Source organism: Protopterus annectens, chromosome 13.part0, assembly GCF_019279795.1.
Source record: "Protopterus annectens isolate FY-2018-M chromosome 13.part0, PAN1.0, whole genome shotgun sequence".
Classification (NCBI taxonomy): domain Eukaryota; kingdom Metazoa; phylum Chordata; order Ceratodontiformes; family Protopteridae; genus Protopterus; species Protopterus annectens.
The window spans coordinates 804,659,650-804,677,008 of record NC_056747.1 but is presented as its reverse complement, the minus strand read 5'-3'; the positions used below and the strand labels follow the sequence as shown (position 1 = coordinate 804,677,008).

General features: G+C 41.8%; 1 protein-coding gene across 1 annotated transcript in view; it reads left to right on the top strand.

The window, feature by feature from the left end:
• TUBD1 (tubulin delta 1) overlaps nucleotides 1–17,126 on the top strand; it is a 405,148-nt gene extending 388,022 nt beyond the window's left edge. Inside the window, exon 7 of the mRNA XM_044054532.1 lies at nucleotides 16,634–17,126. Coding sequence (XP_043910467.1) covers nucleotides 16,634–16,736 — 103 coding nt within the window. The 3' untranslated portion in view covers nucleotides 16,737–17,126. The remainder of the gene's footprint in view (nucleotides 1–16,633) is intronic.
• Nucleotides 17,127–17,359: the final 233 nt, after the last annotated feature.

Sequence of the window (17,359 nt, the reverse complement as noted above, 5' to 3'; positions counted from 1 at the left end):
ATTAATACTGCAGACACGTCTTTGTAAAATGGCAGGGCATCAGAGCAAATCCACACAAACACAGGGAGGAGATGCAGACTCCACACAGAAGCCACCCCAACCAAGAATTAAACCAGAAAACCTATAGCTGTGAGGCAACAGTACTACCACTGCACCATCAAATATGCAAGGAATTAAACATTCAGAAACCTGAAGTCTGAAATTCAAATGCCTGTCAATTTTACTGCGGACAGAACAAAAACAATTTTCAGCAGAGACACAGGGATTAATACTGCAGACACGTCTTTGTAAAATGGCAGGGCATCAGAGCAAATCCACACAAACACAGGGAGGAGATGCAGACTCCACACAGAAGCCACCCCAACCAAGAATTAAACCAGAAAACCTATAGCTGTGAGGCAACAATACTACCACTGCACCATCAAATATGCAAGGAATTAAACATTCAGAAACCTGAAGTCTGAAATTCAAATGCCTGTCAATTTTATTTAACATTTGTTAATCAGGACAGTCTGACTTGGAACAAAAAAACAATTTTCAGCAGAGGTCCAGGAAGAAATAATGCAGACATGTCTTTGTAACATGGGAGGGCACAAAAGCAAACCCACACAAACACAGGGAGAAGATAACAGACCCCACAAAGAAGGAACCCCAGCCAAGAATCAAACCTGAGAACCTGCAGCTGTGAGGCAACAATGCTACTACTACACCATCAAATATCAAGCATTGCAACATTTACAAACCACAGATATTATGAGGAACAGATCAGATCGAATATGAGGCAAAAATCTGCAATTCTTTTACAAATGGTGGTGGGTAGGGAACTCAAGTCTTTAACACCTGCATACAGGGTACAGGGTTCAAGCCTGAGGTATTCCCTACCACACCACCATGAGCACCTGGGGCATTTACACACACACACACACACACACACACACACACACACACACACACACACACACACACATTTCAAAGTTGAAAAAGCACCAATTCAATATAAAGTAGCACCATACACAATTGTAAAACTAAAAAGCGCCATACACACTCAATATAAACCTTGTAAAGGTAAGAAAGCACCATACACTTATCTGTCTGATCCCAAGCAAAGCTCCTTCCCGACGAGACTGCCAGCGCAAATACTCCAAAAGACCCGCGAGATCCAAAGCTCCGACGAGACGAGGCTGTCCTGACTGCTGCTGTTGCAGTCTGGACCCAACACATAATCCCAGTGAGTCTGTGCACTTTAAAGGTGCACAGACGTCTCCTTGTGTCCCCCTATGGGAACTGCCGGACTGCCTGGAGCATGCGCATAGATCGACAGTAGTCGGGACTACTGCGCATGCGCGAAGTCCGCGAAATTTGAAAAAAATTTTTTTTTTTCTGTTTTTTTATTTTGAGGGGGCTGCATTCCGGCAGTCCGATAGCACGGGCCGCCCCTGTTCCTGCAACATTAAGATTTAGTAGAAGATTTCCTTCATGCCACAGGCAATAAGGTAGCTTAAGTAATGGCGACCATGTCAAACCAAATTAGTTGTCATATCATTAATGCAGGTTAACCAGTGCTTTTCATTTACAAAACAGTTTGAGTGTCTCGTGAATTATTAGAAATATGCCATTAAGGTGCATTGCCATCTGTCCATATATCTACCCTAAAGTGTAGTTGTTTCCAGTCATTCAATAAAAGCCCCAAATTTCAAATGTGGTTTGGTCAGATTTGTTACACACAAGGTTGCAGTTTGCCAGATTCCTTTGTAGGCAAGTGCGGTGCTATAAACTGCCTAAATGTGCTGTATCATTAGAGTTGGATGTATAATGTTAAAAGGTATGTTGGGGAAAGCATACATCCCCCCCTAGTGATGTCAAGAAGCTATACTGACTTTAGATGAAAATCGGTCAGTGCACCAGAATTCAGTCAGATGAGTTCTGTTTAACTGTAATGAATCCAGATGAACAGCATTTCCAGGAAACAATACTGTGTGGAGAAAGCAGTTCTGACAGCATGCTTTTGTAAGCCCACTATCAGGGGTGCATTTTTTTAAAATGCCTTTTATGCATTTCTCTAAAAAAACAAGATTCTAAGCTGAAGCTAAAGTCAAATGTGAATAATCTTCTTTAATATAGGTACCTATGAATGGCCACCCGAATAAAGAATTTAAAAGTCATGATGTTGACGTGATTTTTTACATCAATAGCTAATCATAGGGACTTTACAGTACTTGCTACTTATGCAAATAAACATTTAATGAGTTTGCAGGTTTTTCAGTCTTGCATATGCTATAAACTGCATTTTAACAAAAGCTCTTTTTATTGGCACAGACAAAATGGAACTGCATGCATGTTTATTAAAATAAATTGCATGTTTGTTTATTAAAAGAAACTTTGCACAAAAATGTGGCTACTAGTCATTTAACAGATTTTAGCAAAGGTTTATGAAATATTTTATTTTTTAGAACTTAAAATTTCAGAACACTCATGCAAAGTAACAGCAGTACAGTTTAACAGAAAGATTGGAGTTATAGATTTTTATCTTCTGCAACTACACCTGAACAGGCCCCGTTTAGCGTAAGAATTTTGCAGCAGTCAAACTGAAATCTGTCTCGCATTCTGCATGTCAGCATGACATACCATGTGCCGCTAACTAAGGTATATTTTGAGTCATCAGAAATTGGTATTAACTGTTTTATACATACTGTGGGTTACAGTACACACAGAAGATAGTTCTGAAATCTTGTAGTCTGTTCGACTCAACAATACTGACACACCTGCATTAGAACCATATGTATAAAACTCTGTTTACTGGAAAGTAAAAGCAGTTTTTGCCTCATTGATTTGCTTTACCAAGAAACAATTGTTCAGTTTTGGGAGTAGGAATGTTCATGCAAATTGCTGTGGTGAATTTATTAAAAAAGCTTGACATACCTCTTAACCACAATAAATTTACTAAAATGAAATCACACCACTGGACACTGTGCATTCACTTACATTGTACTTTATCTATTCCTCCCAGGTGCAGATAATCCAAAGTAAAGTTTTAAAACAGCATGCTGTTTTACTTGCATTATCTTAGCCGGATGCCACATGTTTAGACATCCTCATGGTCTACTTTTCAGAAGAGAACAATTATATATGTATAGAGTTTAAAAAAATCTTGACCATATAAGATGACTGATTTAGGAATGTTTGCTTTGAATCTAATTACACTCCATGCAAGACTTTTGCAGTATTTAAGCCTCTCACAAAGGAAATTAGAATTTTATCCGATAATCCCGGGTCATAAAATGAACTTGGGTTGTAGCCACTGTTGGAGTGAAAGCTATTCAGCCTGATTAGACAGTACTGAACTGTACCCAATATGTTACTTTACCCACCTGTTTTTTATTTTGAGTAGACTTCTTTATGTTAAGGGTACACTAACACTGAAAGAGTTAAAACATTCAGCAGTGGTCACATCTTGTTATAATTTCTTGACAAATTACTATACTTTTAATAATGCATTAAACAGTATAGAGCTTCTTATGCTACATTTAACTTCCTGGAATGCACTGCATTTACAGCTCAGTTTTACAAGTCAGATATAACAAAACTTTATCCCTAGCTATCACTTGATTTTTATTTTACACTTCACGTTTAAGCAAAATCTCAGGCTTCACTGTAGTGTAATGTACAGAATATAATCGGCTCAGGACCACGGGTGAGAGTGCTTAACATTAAATGGAACTTTACATGTGACATTGATCCTCTGGCAGTCATCTCTTGTCTTTTGCTTCAGTTTCTGGACAAACTACATCCATCTTCAATGTCTGAGATGGAAGTTAGTTGTATTTGTTTAATCATTTTAAAATAGAACTCTAAGAGTTACCTCGCATTACCTGTTTAGATTCACTGAATGCAGTTCCATGAAAATTCATTTACTACTTGAGTGTTTTGCATCGATGTTTGATTTACTGAATGCATCAACATTGCCATACTTGAAGAAACGCAACTTACATGTGGTTTCAACTCATTTAAATTTATAGTTACATTTTACCTTTTATAATGAGGCCATGCATTTATTTTGGCAAATCACTTAATTTCATTGCATTGAATGTTACCAGTGAACATTGTAGTGCAAGTCCATCTTCAGTTATTTAATGAACTGAGACATGGTTTTATCAGAATTTATTTTAAATACGAATATATTTTGTGCATACTTGTTTGTTTCTCATTAACAGCCCTTCTCCTGGACAGGAAATTTGGTTGCATGTTATACAGGTCATTTTTGGTGAAGCTGTAAGAATGAATAACATATTGATAAAATATTTGTCTGTACAATATACTTTATAAATAGGCATAATGACTTAGTAAGATTTATATAACTACATTAACTCATTTATACACTTGGCAGTTTTAATGACCATCACTGCTCCAACTACTATGGTTTACAGCAGAAAATTACATGTTTATTGCCACCATAATGCTTAACTGTGTGTTTATAATCATGCATTGATTAACTTTATAGGATCACACCTGGACATGCACAAAAGTAAACTGTATACGTTTTTCATAGATGATTCCCATATGTATAGTGTTCTACCAATGTAAAAATTACACAGACTTCAAGTAAAAAAAGCTGACTCTGGCTGCACTTAAGCCCAGAGCTTATAACCTCTAGCTTTATCGCAGTATAAAAACCTCACCACAGTCTGCGCTTAGATGTTCATCATGTTTCACTGTTGCATTCCTAACAAATGAGTTATCCAGCTCCCAGTAGCCCTCAGTCGGCCAGAGTACCAAAGGTACGTAAAAATGCTGTCTGTTATAAAGGACGTCCGAAGGAGAAGAGGAGGGCGAAGGCATGCCCAAAGGCAGGAAGAGAGGAGGAAGGTTAGGAGTGTAGCAGTGAGGGTAGGAACTTTGAATGTTGGCAGTATGACTGGTACAGAAAGAGAGCTAGCTGATATGATGGAGAGAAGGAAGGTTGATTATTGTACGTGCAAGAGACCAGATGGAAGGGAAGTGAGGCCAGGTGTTTAGGAAACGTGTTCAAATTGTTCTATCATGGTGTGGATGGCAGGAGAAATGGGGTAGGGGTTATACTAAAGGAACAATATGCCAAGAGTGTTTTAGACGTGAAGAGAGTGTCTGACATGTTTATGAAGCTCGAAATTGATGGTGTAATGATGAATGTTAGTGCATATGCTCCACAAATTGGGTGTGCGATGGATGAGAAAGAGAAATTTTGGAGTGAGTTGGATGAAGTTGTGACGAGTGTACCCAAGGGTGAGAGACTAATGATTGGAGCAGACTTTAATGGGCATGTTGGCGAAGTGAACAGAGGGGATGAGGAGGTGATGGTTAGGTATGGTGTTAAGGAGAGGAATGCAGAAGGTCAGATGATTGTGGATTTTGCGAAAAGGATGGACATGGCTGTGGTGAATACGTATTTTAAGAAGAGGGAGGAGCATAGGGTGACATACAAGAGTGGAGGAAGATGCACACAGGTGGATTATATACTATGTAGGAGGGCCAGTCTGAAGCAGATTGGAGACTGTAAAGTGGTGGCAGGGGAAAGTGTAGTTAAGCAGCATAGAATGGTGGTCTGTAGGATGACGTTGGTGATCAAGAAGAGGAGGAGGAGTGTGAAAGCAGTGCCAAGGATTAAATGGTGGAAGATAAAAAAGGGTGATTGTGAAGTGGAGTTTAGGGAAGAGTTAAGACAGGCACTGGGAGGCAGTGGAGAGTTACCGAATAGCTGGGTAACTACAGCAGAACTAGTAAGGGAGACTGCTAGAAAGGTGCTTGGTGTGATATCTGGACAGAGGAAGGAGGACAAGGAGACCTGGTGGTGGAATGAGGAAGTACAGGAGAGTGTACAGAGGAAGAGGCTGGCGAAGAAGAAGTGGGATTGTCAAAGAGATGAAGAAAGTAGATGAGTATAAGGAGATGAGGTGCATGGCAAAGAGAGAGGTGGCGAAAGCTAAGGATAAGGCGTATGGAGAGTTGTATGAGAGATTGGACACTAAAGAGGGAGAAAAGGACCTGGCTAGACAGAGGGACAGAGCTGGGAAAGATGTGCAGCAAGTAAGGCTGATAAAGGATAGTGAGGGAAAGGTACTCACAAGAGAGGAGAGTGTGTTGAGTAGATGGAAAGAGTGTTTTGAGAGGCTGATGAATGAAGAGAATGAGAGAGAGAGAAGGTTTGATGATGTGGGAATAGTGAAACAGATTTAACAAGGAGGAAGTAAGGACAGCTATGAAGAGGATGAATAATGGAAAGGCTGTTGGCCCAGATGACATACCAATGGAAGCATGGAGGTGTTTAGGAGAAATGGCAGTGGAATTTTTAACTAGATTGTTTAATGAAATTTTGGAAAGTCAGAGGATGCCTGAGGAGTGAAGAAAGTGTTTTGGTACCTATCTTTAAGAATAAGGGTGATGTGCAGAGCTGCAGTAACTACAGAGGGATAAAATTGATCAGTCACAGCTTGAAGTTATGGGAAAGAGTAGTAGAAGCTAGGTTAAGAAGGGAGGTGATGATTAGTGATCAGCAGTATGGCTTCATGCCAGGAAAGAGCACTACAGATGCAATGTTTGCTCTGAGAATGTTATTGGAGAAATACAGAGTAGATCAGAAGGAGTTGCATTGTGTCTTTGTAGACTTGGAGAAAGCATATGACATGGTGTCTAGAGCAGAGTTGTGGTATTGTATGAGGAAGTTGGGAGTGGCAGAGAAGTATGTAAGAGTGGTACAGGATATGTACGAGGGTAGTGTGACAGTGGTGAGGACTGCAGTGGGAGTGACAGATCCATTTAAGGTGGAGGTGGGATTACATCAAGGATCAGTTCTGAGTCCTTTCTTATTTGCAGTGATGATGGACAGGTTGACAGATGAGATCAGACAGGAGGCCCCGTGGACTATGATGATTGCAGATGACATTGTGATCTGTAGTGAGAGTAGGAATCAGGTTGAGGAGACTCTGGAGAGGTGGAGATACGCTCTAGAGAGCAGAGGAATGAAGGTCAGCAGGGCTAAGACAGAATATATGTGTGTAAATGAGAGGGAGGGTAGAGGAATGGTGAGGATGCAGGGAGTAGAGTTGGTAAAGGTGGACGAGTTTAAGTACTTGGGATCAACAGTTCAGAGTAATGGTGAATGTGGAAGAGAGGTGAAGAAGAGAGTAACAGGCAGGGTGGAATGGGTGGAGAAGAGTGTCAGGAGTGATTTGTGACAGGCAAGTACCAGTAAGAGTGAAAGGTCTACAAGAGGGTAGTGAGACCAGCTATGTTATATGGGTTGGAGACAGTGGCATTGACAAAAAGGCAGGAGTCAGAGCTGGACGTGGCAGAATTAAAGATGTTAAGATTTGCACTCGGTGTGACTAGGATGAATAGGATTAGGAATCAGTATATTAGAGGGCCAGCTCATGTTGGACAGTTTGGAGACTAAGCAAGAGAGACGAGATTGTGTTGGTTTGGACATGTGCTGAGGAGGGATGATGGGTATATTGGGAAAAAGATGCTAAGGATGGAGCTGCCAGGTAAGAGGAAAAGAGGAAGGCCTAAGATCAGGTTTATGGACGTGGTGAGAGAGGACATGCAGGCGGTTGGTGTGACAGAGCAAGATGCAGAGGATAGGAAGAAATGGAAAGAGATGATCCGCTGTGGCGACCCCTAACGGGAAAAGCCGAAAGATGATGATTGTAAAGGACGTCAGGGCATCCAATAACAAAAGGAGGCAGCCAACGTCACTTCCTCAATCTTCCTTGCCGCGGAGCCCGAAGCAAAAGCTTTTCATGCACGAGTGCCGGTCGGCAGTTTACCTTTGTTGGTTTCCGACTACTAGAGTTGAAGTCTACTACAGCTAAGTACCCCATTGGGGATCCTCTTTTCTTGCCTTAAAGAATGTCAGAAAAAGTTAATAATTGCCTTACCTGTGGAAAGCAGATTGCCCATAGAGATTTTCATTCCTTTTGCTTTATCTGTTTAGGCCTTGACCATGACGTTCCCAAGTGTGATCTCTGTGCCTCCTTTAATCCGCGTACTATCCGTCATCAGGCTAAGGTTTTGGCTAGGCGTTTTGGAGTTTGGCCTAAGTTTGTTGGTATGGCGTCCGCCAATCTTCAGGATTCGGATGTTCCGAAGAAATGCAAGGATAAGGAACGCGACAGGCCTCAGAAAGCTAAGTCCTCGGATGAGGTTAAGTTGGTCATCAGTCAGGCGTTGGCCAGTGAGATGCCTTTGCAGTCCCTGCAGTCTGCAGATGTACAACCACACGCCTTGATTGAGTCCAAGTCCCTTAGCCCTTCGGCCTCCGTTTTGCCTTCCGACCTGTCGCTGGTCGCCTCTTCTGCTGGGGCTGGAGCCGCTAAACTGACTCTGGTGTCCGAGGCCTCCATTTTGCATTCTGACAGCAATCCCTTCCTTCAACCTCTGCTGCAACTTCGGCGGTTGCCAGGCCTCCCGAGTCCTTCAGGCTTGCAGGTAAATCTTCCATTTGTAAGCATGTGAAAAGGCAGGCTCCAGCTCTTCTTGTTCCCCTCAGTCCCAAATGGTTAAAATAGTTAATGATTTGTTGACTCTTATTAGGGGTTCTCAAGCCTCCTCCTTCTAATAGGAGTAGGGATGTTTCTCCTGAGGTTTTGTCCTGCTCAGGTTCTGAGTCTTCCAGCATTTCTGCTGATGAAGAGGAATTTTCTCAGGCTTTTTCTCCTTTTGAGGATTCAGATGCAGAGAAGTCCATCCCTTCGGCCTCTCCTCCAGAGGATTTCTCTTTTGGTGATACTTTAAATACCCTCAGAGAATATTTTAAATGGGAAAGTCAGGATTATCCCCAATCCAAGAAACAGATTAGGGAGTTTCTGGATTTACCTCAGCATAAGCCTCTTGCTATTCCCCCTGTGTTGGAAGTTGTTGATGTTTTTCTGGAAAATTCCTTTTCTCGAAATTCGGTTCCTCCTGCTCCCAGGAAACCTGACAAATACTACAGAGTCCCTGATTCTCATCTGTTTCTTTTCAGGAATCCATTGGCAGATGCAGATGTTATTTCTCAGGGCCCTAAAGGAGTTAAGGCCACTGTTACGGAATCCCTCTGACAAGGGGTCTAGGAACTTAGGTGGGGCAAGAAGGTTTATACCTCTGCCACTCTAGCTGTTAGGGCTACCAATTGTCTATTTCATATGCTGAAGTACCAGCAGCACACCTTGGAGGCTATTAAGTCTAGGACAGCAAGTGTACCTCTTTTGGCAGAAAGTAAAGACATGCAGGATTTACTGAATTCTGCCAGTCTGGTCAATAAGCATTTTTTGCATTGTGGTTTTGACATCCGTGAGGCCTCCAGCAGGGCTATGGCTACTGGATCTGTTATTAGAAGGCACACTTGGCTCAAAGAACAGCCTCTTCCAGAACCTGCCAAGGCTAAGCTTTTGGATGTACCTTTGCATAAAGACAGTCTTTTTGGCAGCAAAGCAGAGGAGGTACTGAAGAAGCTGGAGGATAAGGCCAAGTCCATGCAAACTGTTAAGGATTTTCTGCAAGTTCAACCCCCTCGCTTTAGCAGGAATTACCCTTCCAAGAGTTGGACCTTTCCTGATACCAGCGGACAGAAATGTTCCAGGACTAGAGGTTACAAATCTTTCAGGGGACAGGGAGCTATCCCTCAAAGGTCTAGGCGTTGGCAGGCTTCCACTTCTAAAGGGGGAAGCTCCAAGCCTGCATCTCAGTCAAAACACTCTCAATGACTTTTTACAACTTCTGCATGTCCTTGCTTGCCGTGAGAGTCCTTTAGGGGGGAAGGTTGGCCCTTTTTGCAGATGTCTGGGCCACTATCACAGACGACAACTGGGTGCTCAAAACAGTGTCCCTAGGGCACAAGTTTTCTTTCTGCACCTTTCCAGCTCCCAAGGGATTCCCGGACATTCCTCCAAACCAAAGGGCCGAAGTAGAAAAACAGATTTTGTCTCTGTCTCATCTGGGAGCAATAGAATCAGTTCCTGCTTAACAGGTAGACCAGGGCTTTTATTCCAAGCTTTTCCTAGTTCCAAAAAAAGAAGGCACCTGGTGTCATATCCTGGATCTTTGCATTCTGGACTCTCTTTTAGTAATTATAAAGTTCAAAATGCTCACTCTGCATCAGTAGTTACCACTGCTAGAAAAGGATTCCTGGCTGGTAACCTTGGATCTCAAAGAAGCTTATCTGCACATTCCTATCAGGGAAAGTTGCAGGCGGTACCTTCGTTTCAGAGTGGACTAACAACATTACCAATTCTCTGCACTGTCTTTTGCCTTATCTACTGCTCCCAGAGTCTTCACAAAGTGCCTGGCCCCAGTCATTGCTTTTTGCAGGCAGAACAAAATTCAGATTTACCCATACTTGGATGACTGTCTAATTCAAGCAAGTTCTCAGGAACAGCTGTTAAAGGATCTGGAATTTGTAAAGACTCTTCTCTCTTCCCTGGGTTACACTCTCAAGGGTTACACGCTCAATGTTGAAAAATCAAAAATGGTACCATCCAAGGAGATAACATTCCTGGGAGTGAGTCTGAACACAGTCGCCCAGATATTATATTTCACCCAGGAGAAGCAGACAACTCTTTCAGTTTACTTCAAGGACTTGGCAAGCATGTCCCATCTCCCCTGCAAGGAAATACGTGCAAGCTCTGGGATTCATGGCATCTTGTATTCTCATGATTCCATATGCAAGACTGCATATGAGGAAATTGCAGTGGTACCTCAAGAACATTTGGTGTCAACACACAGTGGACCTGGATATGATGATTCCTCTGCTTCCATCTCTGCAGGCAGAGTTTCTATGGTGGGCAACAGCCTGTCCACAAACAGACATGCCTTTTTGAACACCTCTTGCCACTCAAGTTCTGACTACAGACTCATCGGACTATGTCTGGGGAGCACACCTGGATGGCAGATGCATACAGGGACGTTGGAATGCCCAGCAGATTTACCTGCACATAAATCTAAGAGTTGATTGCAGTTCAGCAGGCCTTACTAGCTTTCAAGCATCTTCTTTCTCTAGGGACCCTGCTTGTCAGGACAGACAGCACCACGGTTGTGTGGTACATCAACAAGCAGGGAGGGACTCACTCTTACCCCCTGTGCAGGCAAAGCATGAATCTTTGGTCCATGGCAGCATCCCTGGACCTGCATCTCCTAGCTCAGTTTCTTCCGGGAAGGCTCAATGTTTTGGCAGACCAGTTGAGCAGGCAAACCCTGGATCCTCACGAGTGGCAGCTGAACAGAGCAGTCTTTTACAGCATCATTCAACACCGGGGCATGCCTCGGGTGGATCTTTTCTTCTCCCCAGACAACCATCTCTTTTGCACCAGACAGCAGCACAGCAGAGCCTGGAAAGTGGATGCTCTGTCCTTCCCTTGGACATTGCTATCAGTGTACGCCATCCCTCCTCTTCCTCCCAGCATATTAATGAAGATCAGGGACGAACGTCCAAGAACTATTCTCATAGCTCCAGACTGGCCCAGACAGCATTTGTATCCGCTGCTTCGCAGTCTCTCCCATCTTCCTCCTTGGCATCTTCCTCTGAAGCCAGATCTTTTGGTTCAGGAAAGGGGAAACATTCTACATCTTCATCTTCAGTCTCTCCATTTGGCAGCATAGCTCATTGTATGACTCCTTCCTTTTCTTCCTCCCTTTCCCAACAGGTGGTTGATGTGCTGAGGGAGGCCATGAGGCCTAGCACAAGGAAGTCCTATGCTGGCAAATGGGACAGGTTCTCTCAATAGATGCAGGCTATAGGGGAGTCTGCTTCTCAACCTACCCTTCCTCTAATCCTGGAATACCTGGCTGATTTTGTTCAGGGTGGTCTTTCTTTTTCTTCCATCAAGATCCATGCTTCAGCCATCTCTGCTCATTGTTCTCTTGAGCAGCCCATTTTCTCTCATCCCTTGATGAAAATGTTTCTCAGAGGTGCTTGCAATTTAAAACCTCCCAGAAGAGCATCTATTCCAGCCTGGGATCTTAATTTTGTTCTAGAGAAACTCACTCTTCCTCCTTTTGAGCCAGCTGCCTCTGCAGATTTAAAGTTTTTGTCTTGGGAGACTGCCTTCCTCTTGACTAACTTCATCAAGAAGGGTTTCGGAGCTGCAAGCTTTGATGGCCATGGAGCCTTTTCTTATTTTCCATGCAGATAGGGTCTCACTGAGAACTAATCCCTCCTGTTTGCCTAAGGTGGTTTCCAGCCTGACTCTTAATCAGTCCATACACCTTCCTACCTTCTTTCCTAATCCTCGCAATAGAGGTGAAAGGATCCTACATTCTCTTGATGTGCACAGACAGCTCAGGTTTTACCTGGACGGGACTGAAGACCTTCGGAAATCAGCAAAGTTGTTGGTCAGTTTTGCCCCTGGAGCCCAGGGCAAGGCTATTTCTAAGCAGACCATTTCTAAATGGATTGCACGTTGCATTACTTTTTGTTGTTCCTTTCATGGCAAACCTCCACCTCAAGAGGTTAGAACCCACTCTACAAGAGCGGCTTCCACTTCTGCAGCCTTTGTTAGGGGTGTCCCTACTAAAGACATTTTGGTGGCTGCCGCATGGTGTTCAGTTCTCACTTTCACAAAGCATTATAATTTGCCTTTGTTTTCCAGAGCCAGGGCAGGGTTTGCCACTGCGGTGTTGCAGGGCATTATCTCCAGCCCTTGATGCTGTTGGTTCCTTCCCCCATTTTTCTCTGGGCTTTGGTAATCGACCCATTTGTTAGGACTGCAACAGTGAAACACGATGAACATAGTGCAGTTGTGTACACTTAGCATAAATGTAGATGTTCGAGTATATTCACTGTTGCAGTCCTGGTTTCCCTCCCTCCTTCCCCCTTTTGGTGGTCCTCTCCTATTCTCTTTTCCTGAGGTACAGGCTTAATTTGTTATTTATCAAATTGGTTATTGGTTTAAGACTTATTTTCTGGGGGCTCCTGACTGTTATGGCAAGAAAGACTGAGGAAGTGACGTTGGCTGCCTCCTTTTGTATCGGACACCCTGACATCCTTTACAGCCGACGGCATTTTTACTTACCTTTGGTATTCTGGCCGACTGAGGGCTACCGGGAGCCAAATAACCCATTTGTTAGGACTGCAACAGTGAATACACTCAAACATCTACATTTATGGTAAGTATACACAACAGTACTTTTACTGCAGTAGACAAGAAAACCTATACAACGTATATGTAGTCATTCTTTGCTATTAAGGACAGGAAACCCAAACAGAATGTGTCAGTGAGTTTATCTAGTTTATTTTCCTTTGGAGAATACCTTATCTTACACTTGAAATATGCATCGATGAAAAGTGCTTGACAATCTTTTCTCCCTTGCCTCTGTGGGCACACTTCAGCTGATCGATCATCTGCTTCTTGGCTTTTTCATTTTGAGACTTTTATTGCCCCCTCAGTACCACCTGATGGGAGTGAAGGGGACCAGTATTGCCTCCCTGGCTGAGTCCATCACTGCTAACCAGGAAGGACAGAGTAGATTAAAGACTGAAGCTACTGACCATGCACCAGGACCTTTTCTGTTGCATCCTGCCCCAGCATGCTAACATTAATTATGTAGGCTTTGAAAGGAGTAAGCATGGCCTTTGAGTACATGTCTACCTTGAGCCCTGCAACAGCCACACCTCCCTGGGCAGCTCATACATCCAGCCAGGCATTCACTTCAAGCACCAGCTACCACCAAGGCTCAACAAATAATGCACCACCCCAGAGTAGGGATACCCATCTTCTCTGCCTACTCTGACAGCCAAGTCACTAATTAATCGGGGGGGGGGGATCATCTGCGCCATATTTACCGCCAACAGAATTTAAAATAATGGATAGTAACCAGCTATTGTGAGATTGTTTACTTTGCATGATTTTCTGAAAAGCAAGGCATTAGACATACCTTGAAGTATAGTTAGTTATTTTATATTAGTACATGTGGACTACCACCTAGGTAAAGAATTTGAGAGATTTACAAAACAAGCTGATGGTATTAAAAGTCTGTATGGGTGTGAGTTAAAAATGATGAAAGAGTGGTTTTATTTACACCGTTAACTGACTGTAAGGCTGTACATTTTATGCTTGTACACTTCAGTATTTCATTACTTTACAAGTGTTTTAACTTTGTGGACACTTTGAATTGTTGTATTTTTTACAGTTATAAACTGGCTTTTCATGCAGAGATGTTCGTTTAGTCTTGCAGAAATGTGACACTGTGTGCTTAGTTAATAACAAGCTTTTTGTGGAATTGCTTTTGGTTATTTAATAGATTTAACAAATGCTTTTTTTGCAAAACAGTGTGTATTGGTTTCAGTCTTTTTTTAATTTCTTCAAGTCTTTTGGGTTTCTAATACCACAATAGGAATGGACTCCATTCCCAAGTCAAAGTGCAATTAAAGGTCATGAAATTAGTATTGTTTCAATCTTTGATGTTGGCCAAATGTGCTCTTGGCAGCACCCACAATGTGCCCAGTAATGACTCCTCCTGTAATCCGTACGGGGTTACATGTATTGGTAACGTATCTAAATATGATTGTAGATTCTTTTTTATAAGACCCATTGTTCGTGCTACTATTGGAACTGTCTGGGTATCTTTTTTTCGCATTGCTCTCATTTCTGCCTGCAGATCTTGATATTTTATGACTTTGCGTCTGTACACAAGACATTGTAGTCACTGGGTGTGGCGATTTCGGTGATCAATGCTACTTTTGTCTTCTTTTCATGGACCACTATATCCAGTTTTCTAGCATCTGTCTTTTGAACTGTTGGAAATGGAAGATCCCATGTGATGTAAAGTTCATTTTCTAGGATGCTTTGTGGTTCATGTTTCCAGTATTTTTCAGCCTCTTCAGTACTGTAATGTTTGCACAGTCCCCAGTGCAACAATCTTGCCAAATTATTATGCCTTTCAGTATGCGGTCCTTCTGCTATTAGTATGTCACAACCAGCAATGAAGTGTGTTCAGAAAACCTACATTTGTCTTTCTCCCACGTGTTCAGTGGACTTTGTAAACCAGCGTTTATGCAGCCCACTATCTTGGGCCACCAGTATTAACCTTTCATCTCTTGGTTTGAATTCACCTCTCCTTAACCATTCCTGCGTTCGTTCCTGATCAACATGAGTTTCTTCTAGAAGTTTTCTATACTTGCAACTATATTTATACATTTTCCATTATTTCTTGCCTTGTCATCTGGTCCTTCACCTTATATTCTTTCTTTTGTTTTTTGGCACATTCAGTTGCTGCCTGATTTTTCTCTACTTCTGGTTTGAGTTTCATTCCTGCTTGATGCCAATATGCTTCTGCTAGATTAAGCAGAGAAGTCATTATTTATCCTCATCATGTTTCAAAACTTTCACTATATTTGTGTCTTGAGGTCAGCAGGTATTTGTGGAGTCCCACGATTGCAGATATACATATCAATTTTAAGGAGGTCCATCCCTCCTTCGGAATGGGGAATATATAATCTTGGTATACACTGATTTTTATAAATCATTTGGTGAGCATGAAGCATCCTTCTTGTTTTCCTATCTAATCTATCCAGTATGTTTTGGGGCCAGTCAATCAGTCTGTGGGACTTTGTTTATGGATTCACAGAGCACATATGCTCATAGGTAAGTAATAGGCTGTCTTAAATTGTGGACATTTTAAGCCTAGCCAGTTTTCCTTGGTGAGAATCAAACCTGTATTCTTGCCTCTGAGGTAAGCACCTTAACCATTATGCCAACTCCCAACATTTCTCATTGTGCTATTTTTTATTCTACATAGCAGATTCTGTTTCTGTTTAAAAGCAATTTTAGAGTACAAACTTTTTTGCACTACTTATATCTCATCACCGCTGTCTAGAATTGGCTTGACAAGCTGTTGCTTCACTGTTTGGAATTCAGTCCCATCTGTGCCACTTACTGCAGAAAGTCCTCAAAGTGAGGCAGTACATTTGCAAGATGCTGGTCATAGCAGTAGATCTTTGAGAGAGAGACCCTTTAACTAGTTAAAACACCTATGCAGGAATTTCCTTTCATGCTATATTTCTTCAGTTTTGTACTTGTCCCCAGTCATTGCGTATTGCACAACTCTTAGGTCTTTGGAGGCATTGTAGGAACCAGGAAAGCACATCTTTGTTTGCATTACACCAGAAAAATAACGAAGCCTGCATACACAAGAGGGATGCAGCTACAAATTAAATGTGTAAGGGAATCATCATATTTGTGTAATAAAGCACTTAGCATGTTATGGGCTGCAAAAATTTCTCCAAAAAATTAACTGTTGAGGTGAGTATTCAACACAATTGTGCTTTATTTTAAAGAAGAGGTCTTGCTTCCTAAGCACATCTTTTACTATATCTGTGCCTGGTGTTAAAAGTCTGTATGGGTCTGAGTTAAAAATGATGAAAGAGTAGTTTTATTTACATTGTTAACTGATCGTGAGGCTATACGTTTTATGCTTGTGCACTTTCCCACTGCCATCTGTCATGTCATGAGCCAAGAATAATAAAACCCTTGTTAAACTTTTAGTAGACAGGTCTTTGGTTAAAGTTAAGTGTATTGCATTTTGAAAAGTTTGTTGTATTATAGAATGCAGAAAGTTATATCAAATGTCTGCTATGCACACACTGGTCATGGTCATAACTTACTGTTTACTTTTTTTTGTCTCACAGGGCCTATGTTCACCAATATACCAAGCATGGAATTACAGAAGATGATTTTCTGGACAGTTTTGCTGTGCTGGAGCAAGTCATTTCTAGCTACTCAAGTCTCTAGTGCTGACCTAATTCAATTGTGAGGGGACAGCAGTATCAAACACTTGATAAAAGAATGTGCCTTTTGGTGGGAGGGTCACTGTAGCAGTAATTTATAATGCATTAGCGAAGTAGTGCTTATCTGTTCTTTTTTTTTTTCCCTGCATCTGTAGTTGACCCTGTAGGTGTGCTGACATTAGTCTCAATATAGGAACCACTATAACAAAAACGCAAAGAAAAACAACTAGCCAGTTGAATCCACCAATAATTTAGTAAAATAATAAAAACTTGTAACTCAGCTCAGCTCTAATGTCTCGGCTCACCACACAAGCCTTCAAGGAGTAAAAACACATCAGAAAAACTTGCCTCATATACTATGTTCAATTAAACAATTAATTAAATAGTTAAATCAGATATTTCCAGTTTAACTCTTCATTAAGTCCATATGGATGCAGAGTATTGAATTTCAGAATATAAAGAGATTCCTTTATCAAAAGCCGTTTTTTTTTAAGACATTCATCAAATACTGATACTTTAACTTTCTTTAATGTAGTACCCTGTAAACCTTCACTATTACCATTATGAAAACATTTCAAATGAGTGGCTACAGAGCTTTCTTGTTTCCTATTATTGATGTCTCTTATA